The sequence below is a fragment of the Echiichthys vipera genome (assembly GCF_963691815.1).
Source record: "Echiichthys vipera genome assembly, chromosome: Y".
NCBI classification, from domain to species: Eukaryota; Metazoa; Chordata; class Actinopteri; order Perciformes; family Trachinidae; genus Echiichthys; species Echiichthys vipera.
In genome coordinates this window covers 5,447,593-5,469,885 of record NC_139849.1, presented here as the reverse complement: position 1 = coordinate 5,469,885, position 22,293 = coordinate 5,447,593, and the positions used below count along the sequence as shown (strand labels likewise).

Sequence of the window (22,293 nt, the reverse complement as noted above, 5' to 3'; positions counted from 1 at the left end):
AGGATGGAGTGTCTGACACTGTGGTCAGCAGCACTGGAGCTCCACAGGGAACTGTTCTTTCCCCCTTTCTGTTCACCCTGTACACCTCAGACTTTCAGCTCCTCTCTGAGTCCTGCCACCTGCAGAAGTTTGCTGACGATTCTGCAGTTGTTGGCTGTGTCAGTGAGGGGAAGGAGGAGTAGTACAGGTACGTTGTGTCGACTGCACACCAGTCGACTCCTTCGTCGTGCGTGTGTTCTTTGTGTAATGGGTGTGGAGAACTGTTAATAACATGCTTAAATAGTCACATATTAGTTCCTTGTGATGTGCGTAAAAGGATTTTGGAGCTAGAGTCGTGTGTGACATAAACGTAGATGGTGCAGTGACTGGTTCATGCCAGCTGACCAAATCTATTGCATTATTATAGTTATATTGTAAAGTTACTCTATTAACTTACACACCTTAACTCTGCACGTTGAGGCACTATTTTATTATACCTATTTTATGATCTCCCTTGTTACTTTTGTGTAAATGCTGATTAAACTTATTTCATTAGGTATCTCCAAGCGTACTAGATGTTTGAACCTTTGGCATTAGAATTGATTTATTTTTCACTCATTGTTTAAAGACCAAACTTGACATTTTTCTCTTTTGCTGTTCTCATCTTTAGCAATCTTTTAATTGTCTTATTTATTCCCTGTTTTGGCTTAGATTTTAAAGAATATTGAACTCATCTTGGTTGCTTGACGTTTTCTTTTAGCTCTATCCTCCTGGGTTCTCAGCTTTCAGTGTGTTTTTGTAGCTTTTAAGGATATTGAATATAAACTTTTCATTTTTGGCACGGCGCTGTGGTGGTTAGCACTGTCGCCTCACAGCAAGAGGGTCTCTGGTTCGAATCCCGGCTGGGGCCCTTCTGTTTGGAGTTTGCATGTTCTCCCCGTGTCTGCGTGGGTTTTCTCCGGGTTCTCCGGCTTCCTCCCACAGTCCAAAGACATGCAGGTGTTAGGTTAATTGATGACTGCCCGTAGGTGTTGTCCAGGGTGTACCCCGCCTCACGTCAGATATCAGCTGAAATAGGCTCCAGAAACCCCTGTACAAGCGGTTGAAGATGGATGGATGGATTTTCTGATTGTATTTTCATTCAAAAATCAGTTCGTAAACTGTAATATAAACATTTTGATGAATATCCAATTCTTTGAATTTTGAAATTATACACCCACCCACTGATACGCCGGCCTGTTTATCTACATGATCCCAAACCCTCCCATCCCATAAGGGCCCAGCCATTGGTTTTCTGGACTCTCCCAGGGATGCGTTGTATAGTTTAATGACCACAGGCAGGAATGATTTCCTGTGGTGCATCTGGGTGCGAGGAGTCTTCTGCTGAAGGTGCTCCTCTACAACATGAGCACAGAATTGTCAATGAGGCATTGACGTCAATCCTACAACATCTTCCAGTCGGGTTTTACTGGACCTGACAACGCGTCCACAACAAATGGCTGCTTCCAGCCTCCTCCCCATTTTCTTGTTTCCATCTTTTCAGCTTACGGCTGATGTATGTGGCTGGGTTTTCAGTGTCTGTAAGGGTTTCACCCTTCAATGCTTTAGGGTCAATTTTGACAGGATATTCTTTTCTCAGGACTGCCCACAGGCAGCATCTTTAAGCATTGAACTCGGTTCCATCTGCCTTTGGATCTGTCATCCATGCACACCCATTGTTGTGAAGAAGATTATCCATCATGGTTTCACCCAAAACTCTTGCCAACACTAAGGGCCCAGCCACACAAGAACGCCTTTTACTATAAACGCACATTTTTAATACCTCTAACCCCTGCGGCGTCGCATAACTACAGCGCTGCTGCGTGGAGAGAGACACGGACCCACAGACTAAACTGTACTCGTGAGCCACATGCATGGGAATGAATTGGGCCGACCACAGATTTCTCCCTTTTCCCTGATGGTCTGAAACTCTAAATTGGTCGCTGATAGATAGATAGATAGATAGATAGATATAGTTCTATCGTGATCAAAAACCAAATGAGTCACTGAGAGGGGAACACAGGGTTCTGTCCGACACGCTTTATCCAAAGAAACGTGAAGCTGTCACTGCAGTTTGTGGGTGTTTTATTTCTCCTTTCAATGAAAAGTACTTTGTACAAACAGTTTGAGGATAAACTTGCAGAAATTGACTATAGATGGTAAGAAGTTTTATTGGTCAACAGAAATGTAAGCACCCTGCCTCTCCACTCTCTGCATCAAGCAAACAATTTCCCAGTGAGACACAGGTGGCATTCATCAAGCAATCAGTCAGCTCCAGTGACACACACACACACACACACCCTTGACTCCGCCCCCACGTAGACACACCTCCAGACACACATTACCTCCTAGTGACAAACAACACATCCATGCCGCTACATTCCGGCCCCTTATTATTATAACATAATAATAATTACTGAACAATAATAGCAGCATGGAATAACTTAATGCCAAATGCATGCAAAATTATTAACAATTCGATTTCTTTCTTTCCCTTTTTTTTACAAACATGAGAATAATCCATTTTCAATGTCCTTGAAGAGCGGGTCCGAATCTTTCAGTGTCTCTGGGCCAGAGGTTCCAGAACTTACGGAGCCTAGATAGAATGTGACCCGTGCTACAAGTCTTATGTTCAAAGTCATGTCATGTCAAAACAAGTCACGTCAACAAAGAATCCATCAGGTGTCCTCGGCTTCCTGAAGCAAACAAATCTTGGTGATAGGCCTGTCCAGAAAGCTTGTCCTGGTCTCAATCTTGACTTGTCGAACGAGTCCTCCTTTATCTTGTACGGTTTTGACAACCCTCCCCATGATCCAAGAGTTGCGGGGCGCAGAATCATCTACCACGACCGCAACGTCTCCAGGAATGAAATTGCGCTTGATTTTGTTCCATTTTTGGCACTCCTGAAGCTGTGGTAAGTATTCCCCTGTCCATCTCTTCCAAAACAAATCAGACGTATTCTATAGATGGAGACAATTATAGTCCATAAGTCCTCATTTTGAAAAACACCAGGGGGAAAAGATGGCTGACTTTTGAGGAGGAGAAGATGGTTGGGTGTCAGAGCCTCTAGGTCATCAGGTTCTGTGGATGCTTTTGTGATTGGTCTGCTATTGAGAATAGCTTCAACTTCGCACAGTGTGGAGACCGTCATCATCCAGAGTTTGTTCTCTTAAAGTAGAGTTGAGGACTTTCCTGATTGAACGAATTAATCTTTCCCAGGCTCCCCCATGATGGGAACCACTTGGAGGATTGAACTTCCACTTTATCCCTTTCTGTAAGAGTTCATCATGGATCTGAGACTGGTTCCACTGTTCCAAAGATCTTTTCAACTCTCGATCAGCGCCGACAAAGTTGGTTCCATTGTCTGAACAGAGTTTTTTGACTTGGCCTCTTCTTGCTATAAAGCGACGTAAGGTGTTGATGAAGGAATCTGTCTCCAATGATGCAGCTACTTCGATATACACCCAGCTACCTCGATATGCTTAGAGCTAAGCAGGTGAATATTACTCCATATCTTTTCACCTTAGATCTTCCACGTTTCACCTCGAATGGACCAAAGCAATCAACTCCCACTGAGGTGAATGGTGGTTCATCTGGAGAAATCCTGTTGAGTGGCAAGTCTGCCATCTGTTGGCTGGCTGGCACTGCCAGGACCCGTCTGCAGACAACACATTTGGCCAAGATCTTTCGTATAGCCAAGCTAGCCTCAGTAATCCAGTATTTCTGGCGTAGCTTTGCCAACATGTGGGTTCTTCCACCATGGCCGACTTCTTTGTGTACCTGTCTCAGAATGAGGTCAGAGATTTGTAGATCTTTGGTCAATATGATTGGATGCTTTGACTCTTCAGGCATTGCTGACCTGCTGAGCCTTCCACCGACTCTCAAGATGCCATTATCAAGCTTTGGATTTAGTTTGTATATATGGCTCGTCTGTTTCACATTCTTTAGGAGGCTGGAAAACTCCTCTTGGAATCTTTTCCTTTGGCATGATCCAATTATTTCCAGCTCTGCCTCTCTTACTTCCTCGCCTGTGAGAGAAACATCGAACAGATCTTTGACATTCTGCAGCTCGGTTTTAAGAACATCCTTCTGCCCTCTCTCATCTCTCCTGGAGTGTGATAGCAGCTCTTTGACCTCCTTCCTCTTCTTCCAGAGGCTTAAGAGTCTATTTTTGAATCTTAAGACCCAACCCATGACTCTTTTCAGACGGTTCCAGGGGATGAGGTACGGTCAATCAAAATGCTCATTCTAAACTCAGGATCATCTTGCTCTGATAATTCTTCTGAGCTGTCTGGGTTTGTAGGCCATTGCTCCTCTTCACATCCATTGTTCATCCTTGAGGAATGATCTTACTCCTAGTCCCCTGGAAGCAATATCTGCTGGATTGGACAAGGTGTTCACATATCTCCACTGAGTTGCATAAGATGCTTTAAGGATCTCCGCGACCCTGTTGGCCACAAATGTTTTAAATCTGGAGGTTTCATTTTTGACATACTTGAGCACCAAGGTGCTGTCGGTCCAAGCAATGTCATCTGTAGCTCCTTTCTCCACAACCTGTCCATACGTGCCGCTACTACTGCTGCCGTTAGCTCCAGTCTGGGAATGGTGATTGGTTTTAAGGGAGCCACCCTGGCTTTTCCCATGACAAGGGTGCTACACAGCTTTCCATCAGTGTTGCGCAGTAGTAGGTAGGTAGCTGTTCCATAACCCATCTCACTTGCGTCTGAAAAATTATGTAATTGGGCAGAAGGGTACTTTTCGAAAAAGTTTAAAAAGCACCAGCTGCATTATAGTACTATCGAAAAAGAGGCTCTTTCGTTGTTGTCAGCGCTGCAACATTTTGCTGTGTACCTTAGTTCCACCTCTGACCCCACTATAGTTTTCTCTGACCCCAACCCCCTCGTGTTTTTGTCCCAAATGTGTAACAGTAATCAGCGCCTTATGCGTCCCTCTTGGTGTAGGACTTTAATATTGAAATCCGCTATAAGAAAGGTCTAGATAACATCATGGCTGACGCGTTGTCTCGAGCTGGGTAAATCAAACTTTCTGTGTTTGATTTTTTTTTTTGGTGGGGAGGTGTTATAGCCCTATGTTTATTAGTGTTAGGCTGTGTGTGTTATGCTGTGTGTGTGGTACCTGTGTCTCTCTGTCTCCCTCTATGCAATCAGTGTGTGTGTGGAAGAGTGTGTGTGTGCAGGTGTTTGCTGCAGGACCACATGGCCGAAGAGGAGTGCTGCTGATTGGTGGATGGGGACTATTTATGCTGCCTGGTTCCGGCCTTCGCTAGCTCTCCCTCCCTCATCCCCAACCAAGGCCTGATGTGTGTGTCTCTGCAACCTTTTGTTAACCCTTATATTAAAGTAGTAGCCCGTAGGAATGAGAAGCCCTTTACTTTAACCCCTTTTCTCCTGTTTTTGCACCTTAGTTAGGTTAGATCCCTGTATTTTGGTTTTCTTTGTTTTGAGTAGGTCAGTTTAGAGAACTGAGTTTTGTTTGTTGTTTTGGGCCGTTTCTCATGTCCGAGCAAATAAAGGCTACTGTATAGAGTGAAAACCCTGCTTTTAGCCTTTTTTTAGATGGGGATGGGAGGAGCGAGGGGGCTCAACAGGTCATGTTGCATCCAGTTCCCCTAGGCTGGGACGTAACAGGAATATACCATGTTTTGCCACAGCTGTATGCCAGTTGATCAGCAGGAACCTTTTCAGCATAACCGCAAGAAATTATGTTGTGCATAAAGGTGGTGTAATCTGCATGAAACAAAGCATCTTTCTGGAACCTCCTTTTCAGACTCATGTTGCGTTGCTCTGCTAGCTTGCGATTATCAGGCATACACACGTTTCAAATTTTGAGAGGCAAACCAATGGTATAGTGACCATCCACCATCTGAACAGTGCCTTTCACCATTTCCATAAACTGGCAATCTTCTCTTGATGGACCCAGTTGCTCTTCATTGCTGCATTCAGGGAAGTCTAGTTGAAACTGCTTATTCCACAGTTCATCCAATCTCACAACAGAGATGCGGTTAACAGTGATGCTGGGAGGCTCTAAGTCTGCTTCACCAGACATTGGCCCGTTAACAGTCCATCCCAACAACGTCTGGACAGCATATGGCCCTCCTCCTTCACCTGAAATCACCTTTATTGGTTCCAGGACTCTTGTTGCATTCAATCTGATCAAAAGCTCAATTTCTGCATCAATTTCAGGTAGGTGTATCCCTCGCAAATATGGCCATCTCACCAGATCCTGCTCCCGTACTATATTGCTTCTGCAAACAGGCATTCTTTTTTGTGTAAAGACATCTGCCAAGTCACAGTAAAGGTCGCTTTCCAAGCCAGCTACCTCCAGACCTGATAAAATGCAACTTCCCACAAGCTTTTCTTGGCCCATAGTGCATAGGAGAATTTTAGTTCCTCTTCCTGAAACCTTCAGTTTATTCATAAGACCTAATGTACAAAATGAGCCAGAGCTGCCTTGGTCCAAGAAGGCATATGTTTCCACGATTTTGTGACCCATTTTAGACTTATCCTTGACTGGCATGATGGAGAGCTTACAGTCATGGTCACTGGCCCCAGTGAGACCACTACTTTGCACCGCCACCAGAGAGCAACCCACTGCTGTGTTTGTATCTGCCACAGCTACTTGATTTTTATCATGGTCATTGTTCTTTGAGTGAATATGAAGCATGCTAGGGTGTCTAGCTCCACATGTTTTACATGACAGTCGCCTCCTGCAGTCCTTACTCATGTGCCCTATGCACAGACAACCGAAGCAGACTCCATGTTCTTTCAGAAAAGTGATCTTCTCTTTATGCGCCCTCTTTCCCAATAGAGAACACAACTCCAGTGCGTGTTCACCCTTGCAGTATAAGCAGGTCTTTTTGTCCAATGGGGCTCCTTCCTTTTGCACATGGGCCTTTCCCTCAGCTGGTGTTACCGTAGTTGCAAAACTACTTCCTTGGTTTCTTGTGCGACGCTGAGAGTTACCTTTGCTGCCATCTTTAATTTGTATAGTCTTTTGTGTGTCCTGTATATTGCCAAATACAGGGTCTGCAATGATTTTTACCTGACGCTCAATGAAACTCACAATGTCAGGGAAAGTAGCTCTTCGATGGTGGGTCTCTTGAATACCACAAGCTACTGACCTCCATTTATCTTTCAGCTTGTATGGCAACTTCTTGATCACTGTCACTAGTTTGCAGGCATGTTAAGTTCAGACATATACTGTATGTCATGGGTGTCAAACTGATCCAGTAAAGGGCCGTGTGGCTGTAGGTTTTCATCCCAACCAATCAAAAACACACCTGGTCCAACAAATCAACTGTGTGAAGACAGTTCAGGTGATTGAGTAAGTCGAGTCAGGTGTCTCCTTGCTCGGTTGGAATGAAAACCTCCAGCCACACGGCCCTTTACTGGATCAGTTTGACACCCATGCTGTATGTCATTCATAGCATTACAACATCCTCTTAAGAAGAGACCGTAAGCTCGGAGAGATTTAGCATCTTCTGCTTTAACCACAGGCCATGAGAGTGCTTTGTCCAAATAAGCTGAAGCAATCCTTTGTTCATTTCCAAAGTGCTCTTCCAACAAAGCCTTTGCCTTTCGATAACCTCTGTCTGCAGGCATTTGTTGACAGCTTCGCACAAGCTCTCGTGGTTCTCCTCTAGTATACTGTGCAAGAAAGTGCAGACAGTCTCCAGCATCACCTGTCCTCTCTTCTACATTGCGCAAGAAGGCTCTTATAAAGGCGTGATATTGAAGAGGATCTCCATCAAACACCTGTTGTGGAAATGAATTCTTCAATAAAGATCAACAAACAGGATCAGCTTTTTCTCTGTGGTTTATTTTGCCAAAGCATTTTCTTCTGCAGACAAAAATACGTTCATCCCTACATCCTCACAAGTTAGAGTCTAGTAGGGAATGAACCTGTGCTAAATCTCGCACAGTCTTTTAGGTGAAGAGACAGGACGCGAATAGCTTTGGTTGGGTGACGTCTTTAGACCAAACAAAAACATGCCTTAGACATTACAATTCTGAACATTCTGAACCTCTCTCATCACAAGGTCTCTAACACAGGGTACAGATGCACAAATGTGCCAATATATCATCATGAGTTAGTTATTTGCATCATCCATTAAGAATGTGAGACAGAGGAGACACTGAACTGTGTCTGACCTGACAAAACTATGATTATGAATTACAAATATCCAAAATTCCCACAACAGTCCCCCCATTGAACATTTTATGTTCACTACAAAAGGAAATTTGTAATTTATCTATATTTAAATTTTTAGCAATTTTTTAAATAGCATGCATCAAAACTGGAGAAAAAACTTTTTATATTATAGATGAAAAAGTTAATTTGGTTAAAAACAGTGATTGGAATAGTTACAAAGGGTAATTATCATGTAATAAATGATTGAGGTGGAAAGGAACAAACGATGAATAGCATAATACAGATAAACCCCTTTCTTTCACTACCACAGGCCAGAAATTGACCTGATGGCTTGAAACATCCACCCTGAAGGGGAAAAATGATAAAATATGATTAAAAAGAAGGTGCGGATACAGAATACATGTATTTGGCCAAACTTCTAACCACAGGGCCCCCACTCCCCGTCACCGCTCAGCAACTTTCTAATTTCTACAGCCCCCTTGACAAAGTCTGTTGTCACTCTTCACCGGGTTGAGACGAAGGATATCTAAACAATCCCCCCCCTTTGTAGCGGTCTGGTCAAGCTGTAGAGGGTAAAGGAGCTAAGGTCGGACAGGCAAGCAGGCAGACCTGAGTGAGCCAGTTTGCACACAATTACATGTCATGTTTGCACAAAAGGGTGAGAATTTTATTGTTGTCATCACGCATGTGGTTGTAGTGTAATCACACTCTAGCATTCACATTTTGTGTTTACATGAGTTTGACTCAATGTCTGAATCCAAAAACAGTGGTACCCACAGATCATCTGGGGTCATGTTGATTCATGGGTACTACCACGTGGCGGAGCTCACTAAGGAAAACACGAGAGCTCTGCAGCAAGGCAGCACGCAACAAATGACCAACAACATTACCACAGCGTTGGAATTTCCATCCCCCCATTGTGAGCCAGGACCAAGGTCCCAGCCGTCATGGGCTTCTGAGTTTTCTCACCTAATGCAAGCACATGGGTGCAGCATTTTGTCCCGATAATGTGGCACACACCCCCTTGAGAAGCAAGGCTGTGGGTGTGTGTGAGGTTCAGTCTGTCCAGGTAAGGACCCACTTACTTGCACTCAGGGTTGGTGTAGGCAGCGTTCCGTGCGCTGTTGCACGTGGCGCTCACTGTCTAGTTGCAAAAGGACGTGCCCAGATTTTGGTCAAGTGATGTCAAGCACGTTCTTACAAAGCACACAGCTCCTCGTTGCCGTGTGGGGTTTGTCGTCATCACTGAATGATGCACCTGACTCAGTGTAGTTGTGACGTTTCTGAATCTGACTGTCGATCCCTCGTAGTTGACAGCACTGATGCTCAGAACCCCCAACCAGGGAGAGAGGCCGCAGGCAGTGCCATGCCCACACCGTGAGGATGTTGGGCACAGACATAACCACTGTCATTCATCATCAGCCTGGTGGTTAGAGCCACAGCTCGTTACCAGGCATCCTGCTCCAGTCGGGTGACCGGGGCAATGTCCAAGATGCGTAGTTCCTGTCCGTTTCGATCTGCGAGGCTGGAGTAGGACTCGTTCAGCAGCAGGAGTAGGTAGTAGTTGTTGAGCCGGCAACAGGTCCAGGTGGTGTCTCAAGAAAAATTCCTTTTCTTCACTTGGTGTTAGTTCTATGAAGTCCATTTGTAAGTGATCAAAAGGTCTCGCTGCTGGGGAATGAGCGCTCTGTTTGACCCTAATGCCTCTGCCTGCATTGTTTGCTGCAGAGATCACAAATAATTTTGTATAGTGAGAAACCCTTTTGTGAACCAATTTCTTTAAATATCACGTGTCATCCAATGTCTTTGGATATCACATGTCATCCCCCCTTTTGACGCGTGGTCTTGACCATGCGTCAATTTAGCGTAATGGTGAAACAAATAATCCAGCAAACAGGGCTTGTCATTAGGGCCATACCAAACGTTTTGTTTCATCACACTGCCAGCTTGCTTCCACGCCCATTTCTCTTTTGGTGTGGCTCTGTTCTGCAGCTCTTGTAAGTCTGCGTATGGTGTTACAGCGGGCTGGAAGTGATAGCAAGTTGTGTTATCAGCGGTAGTATGTTCTTCTATTACATATGGTGATGTGATGTGGCAACAGCAAAGCATCAAGGAGGGAAGCGACCAAGTTGTGATGGGTGATGGGTTTGCCAGATGCAGTGAGAAAATCTCGATTTTCCCAAATTTGTCCAAATGAGTGGCAAACCCCCCATGCATATCTGCTATCTGTGAAAATAGTGACAGTCTTACCTCTAGCCAATTTGCATGCTTCAATCATGGCCACAAGCTCAGCGGCTTTTGATGAATAGTTAGACGGGAGAATTTCTGCCAAAAATGTTTTGTGTATGGTGACTGCAAAACCTGATTGGTTAAGCCCTGTTCCCGGGTCCCTTGATGCTGAGCCGCCCACAAAAAGCTCCATGTCGGGGTTGGTGAGTGGTGTTTCGCGAAGATCAGGTCTGGGGGAACAGATTTCATTAATAATAGCCACACAGTCATGGGGCTTCTGTTTCTCTGAAGTAGGGACCAACGTGGCAGTATTGAGTACAGTGCAGCGCCGTACAGTGATATTGGGCAGTTCGAGCAGAATGGTGTTGTATTTTAACCATCTTGCGGAGGACATATTTTTTGAGGTTTTTTCCTCTAACAAAATCATTAAGACTGCATGTGGGACAAACAAGGTTAGTGGAGAGTAACCGACAATGTCGCGAAAAGCTATGATTGCCTTCTCCGCAGCTGCCACAGCTCTAGGGCAGGCTGGGAGACCGGCTGCCATAGGGTCTAGTTTGAATGAGAAGTATGCAACCTTTTTTTTGTTTTGTTTTTTGCCCCCCGTCATCCTTCAGTAAGACGGAGGTCATGTAGTGTCCCTTTTTTATCAACGGTTTGTGTAAATGGCCGATTGCAATCTGGGAGGCCCAGAGTGGGTGGTGTCTGTAGAGCTAGCTTTTGATCGTGGAATGTTTTTTCTGCATCGGGCGTCCAAGCGACTTTGTCCCCTGCTGCTAGACCCTGACCATGAGCAATGGCCGCCAAAGGTGCCTCGATGCTTGCATAGTCAGGGATCCACTGTCTACAGTATGATGTCATGCCAAGAAAACTCATAACCTGTTTCTTTGTGATTGGTTTTGGGATTTCTTGGATGGCAGAGATGCACTTTTGGGAAAGTATTTTCCCCTCTTGCGATATAATGTGTGTAAGCAAGGCTAGCGTGTCCGCGACGCAAGCCTCCTGTGTAGGAGAGCAAATCATTAAATCATCCACATGTGCCAGCAAGGCTGTTTTGTGGCAGACTTAAGGACTATAAATTCTCACGCTGAGTAGCATTGAGGATGGTTGGAGACTCCGACAGCCCCTGACACAGTCGGGTAAACTTGATGCTTTACCTTAAAATGTGAATGCAAACCAATTTTGTCTGTCGGGGTGTACGGGGACGCTTAAGAAAGCGATAGCCAAAACTATAACAGAAAGCCACTTACTTTCAGGTGGAACTTGTGAAAGAGTTGTATGAGGATTTGGTACTGTAGGGGCACGTGCATGGATTGTTGCATTTACCGCGCGCAAGTCCTGGACAAACCCTTCACTCGGCTGGCGTATGTGGAGGCCGTTTTTCTAATCTCTCTATTTATTTATTTATTTATTTTTTCACCGGACATATTGGCGTGCGGACTGGTGAGTTCTCACAGGGGACAATGATGCCTGCCCTGGGGAGGGCCTCAAACACCGATTTGATGCCCTCCACAGCCTCTTTCCGTAATGGATACTGTCGCTGGCAGTGCCTATAAGGATTTTGGGGTGATTACAACAGGTTTTTTTTTTTAAGCAAACCTACATTGTGCCGGTGTTGTGCCCACACTTGCGGTGGCACTCGTTTCAGTTTTAGTATGCCAGTGACATTATTAATCATTCTCTTTCCGTGTGGTGCAGTAATGTGTGATGTAGAGTATACCTCTGGGTTTTGAAGTTTAAATTTCGACCGTTCTCAAGAGCAGCAACTGCCTTTTGTATTGTTACTCGATGCACCTTTAAACCTGATGATGCTCAGTTGCGGGGTCGGCCGTTTGATTCCATCCGGTCGCCTTGATGCATTTTGTCAACCAAGGTTCCAGATTTTTGCAGCTCCTGTGTTTTGATCAGGGAAACATACGGGAACTGCGGCACTTGGAAGGAAACGTTAGGCAGGCACACAGAAATTGCACAGCGTGTGTTGTTCAAATAGAATATCTTTCCTTAAGCAGATGTGTTCAGCACAATGTGCTGCAGTGAGGCTTGAGTGGGGGAGGAGCCATAGTTAGTGGTAAGTAGCCGCATTATCAGGAGAAGTCAGAAAGGTTTTTAGTCTATAGATCATTTTTAATTATGGTTAGGCCATTCGAGCCTGACTTAATGTTTATGCCTAACACACACATAAGATCTCTAACACAACTCCTGCTCATTTTGGGTGTTGTTTTGAAATCGGTGTGTCGTATTACAGATCCTGTCGCTCCAGGATCTACTAGGGTTGTGAGGGGTACGTCTGCAACAGTGAGTGTTAGTGTGGGTAGATTATTATAGGCAGCAAAGTTTAGTGAAGCATACATTTCCTGCAAGTTTTGTGATGTGTGTGTGTGTGTTTTCTAAGCATTCAATAGCCTGAAGTACAGAATTTAAACTGTGTCGTGGAGAGAATGTGGATGTGTTGGTGTATTTACATGTTCCGTTCGGAGGGCCTGTGTCCGGTCCAGATTCGCCCCTTACTCTCCCCAGCCCTCCGGCCAGTCAATCGCCCCTGTGTCGGAATCCCTGGCGGTTGGTCTGCCATTGTTCATGCTCTGGGCAGTCGTTTCGCCAGTGTCCATGCTTTCCGCAGATGAAATAGCTTCTCGCCCCCTTGGCCCTCAGCCATGCCCTCTGCCTTTTTCACGACCTCTGTGGTGATTGTCTCTTTGTGGTAGGTCGGAAATGCTGACAAAAAGTCAGGAGCTTCGCTGCATAATTCTGTCCTCCATCCTTGATCTTGGGGAACAGGGCGGCAGTTTTTTCATGTTCGTCACGCCGTTCAGGTTTTTGCTCCTGGTGTAGTGGGAGCCAGCTCGTGCACGTAGGTGGGGGGGGGTTGTGTAGATGATCGCGATCGCCGGGGGCCGAGTCCTCTGCCTCTTCCCCTGGATCTGCCTGTCATGGTGGCCGGCTGGCCACCTCTCCCCCTCACTAGTGCAGCCAGGTCGTCGAGGGGGTAGAGTGGTTGGTGCGATTGTGGTGCAGGCTGGGCAGCTTCTTGGATCTGGGGCTGAGCCTGCTGAGCCTGCTTCTGGTTGGCTGGTTGGGGAGCCAGCCTGGTCGGAGGAGCCGAGTCGAGGTCGAGGGTCGCATCTAGTTTAAGACACAGAGAAGAAGGAGGGGGAGGAGAAGTAACCCTTTCCTGCCTTCTGTCTGAGGTTACTTTTCAGAATCAAATTGTGTGAGAATAAAACTGCCTGTATTGGGAAAACCGCAGTCAGTGGCCCAAAATTTGAATTGGTCAACGCAAGATTCACCGTAGTTTTGTTCATGTACTGGAGATTTGGGTTTAGGGCTACGCCTTCGTCGCGTTTGCTTTGAGTTGGCCCCATCTCGCTTAGTTTAGGTCTGTGTAGAGTCGCACTGGCGTGTCAATTATGTGCTTCATTGTTTCTCTGAGGATGCTATTTCTATGTTTCACTGGTAGTAAGTTTGGGCCTAGCTTACCTTGGTTATGCTAAACTCGTCTTTAGTGATATTGAATCCAATTGAACCGTTAACTCTTTAGCTTTAATGCTAGCTAGTTTAGCTTAAGCTATATTGGTAATGCTACTTAGGTTATGGCAATACCTACAGTATAATTTAGATATGCTATTTTTCTCAATGCTAATTAGCTTAGCATTAGCTATGCTAGTTATGCTAAGTTAGTCTATGGTAAAACCCAGTCTGAATTGATATGCTAGGTTTTTTGCTCAATGCTAATTAGCTTAGCATTAGCTATGTTAGTTATGCTAATTTGTGCTCCTCTTCTTGTCTCCTTGCTCTCTCCTCTTCTTCCCGTCTCCTCTCTTCCTGAGCCCTTTCCTCCTCCATTCTAATCCTTTCACCTTACTTTGCCTCCTTTCTTGCTCCTCAAACCTGCTCTTTTCCTCACCCTCCTCTACTTGTCTTCTCACCATTTCCTCTTCCTCTCGTCTTCTTCTCTCTTCCTCAGCTCTCTTCTTCCCTCCTTCTTATCCTTTCCACTTCCTTTTCCTTTCTAGCTCTCTTCGTATCCTTTCCTCTTCCTCTCGTCTAATTTTCTCTTCTGCCACAATCCTTTTCCTTTCTGCCTCCACCAATCTCTCACACTTTTCCTTTTCCCTCCGACTCTTCTTATCCTCCTCCTTTTCTAATACTTTCCTCTTCCTGCCTTTGTATCCTTTCTTCTTCATCTAATTCTCTCTTTTGGATCACAGCTGAGTCATATTAACCTTTTTTTTTACTCGGACCATGAAAGCCAGCTGCTCAACATGCTGATAGCAGTTTGCCAAGGCACATACATTATCTCAATTGGTCATCTGGTCAGTCAAAACATGTCTTAAACGAACGCACACACATACGCACACACACACACACACACACACACACACACACACACACACACAGGCCTGCAACATTCATTCCAATGCAAACATCCTTGATAAAAGTGGGTCAGTCAGTGATTTACCTGTTTTAACCCGTTCAAAGATTTTCTAGAACCCAGTTTATGGATCTACATATATATCTATGGGTTACAGATTTTTTACAGATCTATATATTTATTTATTTTCGACAGTAACGTTACCTTATTAATTGTTGCTTTACATATCGTACATGCAGTGGTTATATGAGTATACCGTAATTTCCGGACTATAAAGCGCACCTGACTATAAGCCTCACCAGCTAAATTTAGGGGAAAATACAGATTGCTCCATATATAAGCCGCACCCGACTATAAACCGCAGGCGTTTTGATGTGTAATTACCGTAGTATATAGGGGTTCCTGCTACCACGGAGGGGATTGTCGGGACAGAGATGACTGTTTGGGAACGCAAAGCGTCCCATTTATTAACAATAAATCTTTCAATCATTCAATCAAACTTTCACATCTTTGACATGGCGAACAGCATTCGTGCAGAGTACAAATAATACAACGGTGCAAAGTAATACAAAGTGCTTGCCTGTAACACGGCAGTAAAAGTGCAGTCCCGCGGCCGTTTACGTTATCAAAATAACCAGCCATTCATTGATGTCAAGGGTACGTGCAGCAGCTCTATTTCCTTCTTTGACAGCCAGATCGATTGCCTTTAACTTAAAAGCAGCATCATATGCACTTCTCCGTTTGTTTTCCATGTTGAGGGTGTTTGCATGAACACTTCCTTCGCGCAAACTGTCGCTGAAGCTCTCCTACTCTTTGTTTTGCTCTCGTTACCTGGCGCCAGATGTCTGCCTCGGTCTCGCGCATCCTCGGTAGTGCGCGCCCCTGGTTACCGTAAGCCGTAGAAAAGCCGCACCGTTGTATAAGCCTCAGGGACCAGAATGAGGGAAAAAAGTAGCGGCTTATAGTCCGGAAATTACGGTACATATATATATATTCCTGTAGGAGTTTTCACAAGCGGAGTTTTCACCCTACCGACTGAATTACTTTATTTTGTTGCTAGTTATTTATTGCCGTTAAAAACAATCTCTCCCTATATTATCTTATGCTCCCTCTTTCCTCAGCGCGAAGGAAAGGGAGGATAGTACTGTTGATGTGACCTTGAGCTAAAACAAAGCCTTTACACACACTCCTCTTTCCACAGCTGTCGAACATGAACGCACACACACAAAGATGGGGTAGAGAGGGAAAGAGAAAAAAGGGACACACATGGGAACAACGCACATATAGACTTACAACAAACTATCTACCATACTGTCCGGAATCACCTCTTACTTTGCTCATGAGCTAACCGGAAACGTTGCTGTAATTCACCTCAAACAGACTCGAACTGTGAGACAACGTTTTCACAAACCAGTACTACTAATCAGACTCGAACTGAAAAGAGAGCAGCTGATCAGACTGCTGGCCGGCCCTCGCACAGACACTGTACGTCAAAAAACAGAAAGACTCGAACTTCCTGCAGAGGAGGGTCCCGCACCCTCGTCTTCTAGGGCCCTAGTGGACGTCAACACACAAAACAAATGGACTCGAACCATTTGCGGAAGAGGGGCTGGTAACCCTCGTCCTCTGGACGTCAACAAACAAACAAATGGACGCGAACCATTTGCGGAAGAGGGACTCTCACCCTCGTCCTCCGGACGTCCTCTAGACGTCAACCACCAAACAAATGGACTCGAACCATTTGCGGAAGAGGGACGGCACACTCATCCTCTAGACGTCAACAAACAAACAAATAGACTCAAACCATTTGCAAAGAGGGAGTGGCACCCTCGTCCTCTAGACGTCAACAAAAAAAAAACAAATGGACTCGAACCATTTGCGGCTCAGGGACTCTTACCCTGTCCTAGACGTCACCAACAAAAATAAACTCACCGGAGATTATTGAAGAGATCCTCCACCGAGTTCAGTAGGCACCAGCACCTTCCTTGAGGCAGAGGTACTGCCTGCCTCAGGGCAGCATTTTCCCTGAGGATTTATGTCACATCAATAAGATGTAAATATTACACACATACGTAAAATACATTACTGAACACCATGGAAAAGAAGACGTATGCTTTTATTACATAAAAGTGTCCTCAACCATCATATTGGAAACATAAACAGAAATGGGAACAAGCACGCGCCCTCTGCACGAGAGCTCTCTCTCTCGCTCTCGCTCTCTCTCTCTCTCTCTCTCTCTCACTCTCACTCTCACTCACTCACCTCTCTCTCTACCTCATCTAGGTACATTTTCATGTTTGTTTTGAGATTACAGCTGAACAAGTCTTATTTATAATTTATTTATTTTATTTATAATTGTTTTATTTACATTTATTTTTATAAATCGTACACATTGTGTACCTGTTTGGCTTGATAATGTTGTATTAAGCAACCAAGGCCAAATGGCCTTTACTATTTAAGTTTGTATTAAATGTTATCCATGTTTTATCAAAGTTGATTGAACTGTATTCTGTAATTAAATTCTCACTGGCACTTAATAAATGGGCTTAGTTTTGGAGCAAAATTTTGGAGTTGGAATGAATACCTGTTTTTTTTTTAATTAGAAATGCTTGATCATTTTACAGCTACATCATTTTCGTTATGCATTATTTGTTTTGGGTGTTTAAAAACGCATTTTTTTTTATCCGATTCATCGATTAATCGATCGATAAAGTGCTAGATTAATCGATTACAAAAGAATCGATAGCTGCAGCCCTACCCGAATGTCATATACTCCTCGGCCACCAGGCACAAATGAATCAGCCTCAGCGTCGAGAGCCCCTCTGGCCATGCAGGATTCCATGCCATCCGATTTTTTACATCTGCTGCCTCTCACACTGCTTCCTGAAACTTTTAGGACCTCCATCCTCCCCTGGGCAGCTGCTATGTCCACTTCAAGTTCAAATCTCTCTTTTCTTTTCTTTATTTCCTCTTCTTGCTTGTCCAGGTCTTGTTTTTGTTGGAGTAACTTCTGACGAGTGAGAAGAGCAGCCATTTCAGCCTCTGCTTTGACACGAGAAGAGGAAATAGAGGAGCTTGAAGTTCTTGCATTCCCAGTTTTTGATCCATATTTTCTGCTTCCAACATTTGAAATACTGTCATTTGGCTGAATGTCATCCTGATTCATGTCATGACCTTTTCCAGGCGTCTCCTCCCGTCCCATGTCTGGGGATATTTTACTTTTCAGATGTGGCTCATGCGGTGGCAAGATTGGAGGATTTTCAGGTTCTTTATTATTTGGTTGTCTCTCCACATTGTCATTTGTTGCATGTCTTGAGGCTGGGCTCGTCATTTCAGAGAGCCAGGATTTCACATCCTCAACAAATCCTTTGTTGTATTTATTGACGCTTGCAAACCAGACTGTTTGTTTTTCCTTTTCAACGTCAGGTATTATTTCCATCAGTGATGCATGCAGGGAAGTTGCCTCCCCGTGCAATTGCATCAAAATGTCCAGTTGACTTTGCACCTGTGAAACATTTTCATCATTCTCCATAAGCTCCTTTAAAGTATTGACACCTTTTATTTTCTCAATTTTACACACCAAACCCTTTTCAGTGAGAATGATTTTCCTTTTGACAATTTCATTATCAGTTTCATTTGCATTTGAGCCAATCTTCGATCCATTCACATGTGAACCAGCCTTTGATCCACTCGTTGACATCCAGCATAAGACATTCAAAGGGCTTGCGTCACAATCCACCTCCAACTTGATTCCATCACATATCTGACTCCACACATGAACAATCCAATATTGTCTTGAAGTCGACAGGCCACACTAATTTCAGCTCGAGCATCACCAGTCAATGCATGAAACATCCACATCCAACTTCACTCCTTTTAATGTGCACAAAACAATCGATCCACTTTATCACAGGGTAATTCAATCCTTGACTAATACGGCAAGAATGACATCAAACAGCCGCCACAGCATCCCTGTGCATCCAATATGCATTAGCAACCAGCATCAACTGCATCCAGGCAAGGCATAAACATTGCAGTATTGATAAGCTGAGTTCAACATACCGTGGCTTGCGCTGCGCTTCCGTCACTTCATTCAAATTTACTCACGGTCACCGTCGAAAGTGGCTGAGTGGTCCATTGTTTTAAGTGCATCAATCCAGCTGAGCATCAACTGATGTCGGATATGTAGCCGGATTTCTGTTGACTTTGTATCGTGACTATCAAAACCCAAATTAGTCACAGAGAGGGGAACACAGGGTTCTGTCCGAAGTGCTTTATCCAAAGAGGAAACGTAACGTAAGAAGTTTAGCGGTCAACAGAAATGTAAGCACCCTGCCTCTCCACTCTCTGCATCAAGCAAACAATTTCCCAGTGAGACACAGGTGGCATTCATCAAGCAATCAGTCAGCTCCAGTGACACACACACACACACACACACACACACCCTTGACTCCGCTCCCACATAGACACACCTCCAGACACATTACCTCCTAGTGACAAGCAACACATCCATGCCGCTACAATAGTTATAAAGTTGCCAAGAAGGTCGCAAAAAGTAGCGAGACAGTGCCGCCTGTGAGTGCTTTGGGACGGGGGGCTCACAGCAGCACCCGCTGCTCGTTGAGAACAGTTATTACCGAGTGATCCAAAACACCACAAAGTCTCCAATAACACCAGAAACGGTCGACAGATTTCTCTCTAGGATTGGAGGAGGATTTGGGAAGTCGCCAGATTTGCCGACAAACCCTCCGGTGTTTGTATTATGATTCTACACAACAGCCGAGCTCAGTCTCTTCTTCGCCGTGTTGGTGTATTTCTGTGGCAGTTACAGCGCCACACCCGGGCCCGGCATGTGTACTACAGCGGTTTCAGCTGGTTTCACTGGTTTCTTAGGGACGCAGATATTTCTTGAACCGAGTCCGTGTGGACGGAAAACTTTTCAAGAACGGAGAGAATCTGATGAATGTGTCATTTATGTGATGTCACCCAGTGCAAGCAACTTTCCCACTGTTCCTCGAAATGTCTTATCCCGCGGCAAGCTCCCTCGTGGACTTCATGTAATCTTTTTATCAACGCCTCAAGGTCTCTGGTTTGCCAAGGGGAATAATGCCCCTGTGACCTTCGTATCAATATTGGATATTGGCCACAGTCAGTGCATCTATCTGGGGTGTGAGTATGCTTGTCCTATCAACTGTCTCTGTTCTCCCCCCTCTCTAGGTAGTTGCTAATCTAGGCGTTCCCCCAAAACAGTCCTCTGTTTTGCTTCCTGATGTCCTTCTGCCCCTGGTGCTGCTTCACTTAGGCCCGGTTGTTTAGATGTTCCCTCTCTGCCTGCTTCTGCTTTATTGACTCCTTTATTTTAGGGTTTTCCATGCCCTTTTTATTTCTCTCTGCATAGCAGTCTAGTATCTCTGATCTCTCTGGTCTTCCCGTTTTCTTCTCTGTGCTGCAGTGTTTCGGATTAGGCTTCCTGTCTGGAGAGGAAGGAAGTGTGAAGGTGAAGGGTCATCCTCATTTTCCCCTGAAAAATTGAATTAACCAGAGAGAGAGCAGGATAAAGTCCTGCAATTTTAGTCAACATCTGTTGTCTTTTCTTTACATTCAGCTGGTTTGCTGTCTTTATTTTTTAAGGCTGTTAGAATTCTCTCTCTCAGAGCACCGACGAAGGACAACGAGGACCCTATTGTAATTGGAATTATTAATATTACTAGTTTTCCTCCTCTTAAATAGCATTTTGAGGGACTAAACATGTATAACTTTTGTCTAACAGCTTAGACTGACTGAAATAAATAATATTTGAACCTGATTGCTGCCTAAAACAAAACACATGACATTTGCAGGCTAATGCTTCCCAAAGGGACTGTCAGCACGGGAACAGATTTACCTATTGTATTGATTGTATTGTCCCAGAATAGGCAACTGGTGATTAGGTCGTGACTTGGCATGAAAAGATTGGGATGGCATTGTCGAGTACTGTATCCTTGCTAAAGTTTTTTTTTTGTTTTTGTCTTTCTGCAGCTGTGGAAAAATGACATCCAGGAAGAAAGTGCTCTTGAAAGGTATCATCCTGGGAAATTCTGGGTGAGTCAAGACACAGGATATTTCTCTCTTACATGTCAAAACCAGTAATTCAGGGTCAGTTAGGCCTGTCCTAAAATAGTTTGGTGGGAAAAATTATTTTTCTTGAGTCAAATGATTGAAGATTTGTTTGTGTTAGTGTAAGGTCCCTGTTGACAGGAGTTATGACTTTCCCATAAGCTGTTTCCAGGCATAACAGCCCTACAGTTTTTCAACCACACGTTTTACTGCAGAGTATTAAGACATAATCACTGCTATTGCCTGTGAAAAGTATTTGCATTATGTGATCTGTCATCCTGCTGTCTGCTGTCTTCTACTCTCAGTGTTGGAAAGACCTCCCTAATGAACCAGTATGTGAACAAGAAGTTTAGTAACCAGTACAAAGCTACAATTGGAGCAGACTTCCTGACCAAGGAGGTGATGGTGGACAATCGGCTTGTTACAATGCAGGTACAGTACAATCACAGATACAGAGAATGTATTGCAGAACGATGTATTATAAAAATAGAAAGATCTACAAATGAGTCAGCAGAGACCGCCTCAGCCATCAAGGGGGAATTTATTAACACAGATTGACAGAAGCTCTCACTACACCTCCGTCACACAAATCCCAAAATGTCTCCTCCCAATCTCTCACTTTATACTGATGTTCGTGCGTTGACAAAGTTTACACGCCCCATGGTTTCATATATACACTCATATCACTGGCTAAACACCGTGTGTTTGTGTCCAGAACGTCATCAAACATGCACATAAATAGTCCTGTTATTCACTTGACAGGATGTGATCTTATCTGCCTCTATTTCCTGTTATCCACTGTTCTTGTTGCGCACACTTTTTAATGATAAAGCCTTACTTTCTTCCACATATTCCCCCTCTGAGGGTTCCTAAAACCTCATCAAAGAATTATCGTCAGAAATCAATTTGCCATCCGCGGCTCATGCAGGTGAAAAACCTCCGGCCTTCATTTGTTCATCATATAATTTGTGTATAATTTAAATTGATTTCTTCAGATTAATCATTTAACGTGATAAAAATGAACTAGTGATAAAAATGAACTAGTGATAAAACATTGTAATTATTTCTAACAAACCCAAGTTGACTCTTATTGAATGTTAAGTGATCAAATACTACTGCAAAATTGAGAATAATAAACTGTAAATGATAGATGCAAAATCAGAATAAGTCAGATGGACTAGTTGATAGTATAGATCAAAATATGCTGGTCTTGGATTGAATCCCAAATTCTCATCATAATGGCTTACTCAAACACATTCCACATCTCCCCACACACAAGATATTCAGTTTACACTATATGATTACGTACAAGTAAAAAGATTACTTAAAAATATATACAGTAGGTGAGTATATGTAGAAGGCATCTCATGATTACTAATCAATTACCTGTCATTTTAGTTACAGGT

General features: G+C 44.2%; 1 protein-coding gene across 1 annotated transcript in view; it reads left to right on the top strand.

Annotated features, from left to right (window-relative positions):
- Positions 1–22,293, top strand: part of LOC310966213 (ras-related protein rab7-like) — a 43,392-nt gene that overhangs the window by 5,781 nt on the left and 15,318 nt on the right. Inside the window, exons 2-3 of the mRNA XM_083940068.1 lie at positions 20,810–20,872; positions 21,193–21,319. Of these exons, the coding sequence (XP_083796194.1) occupies positions 20,820–20,872; positions 21,193–21,319 (180 nt within the window). The 5' untranslated portion in view covers positions 20,810–20,819. The remainder of the gene's footprint in view (positions 1–20,809; positions 20,873–21,192; positions 21,320–22,293) is intronic.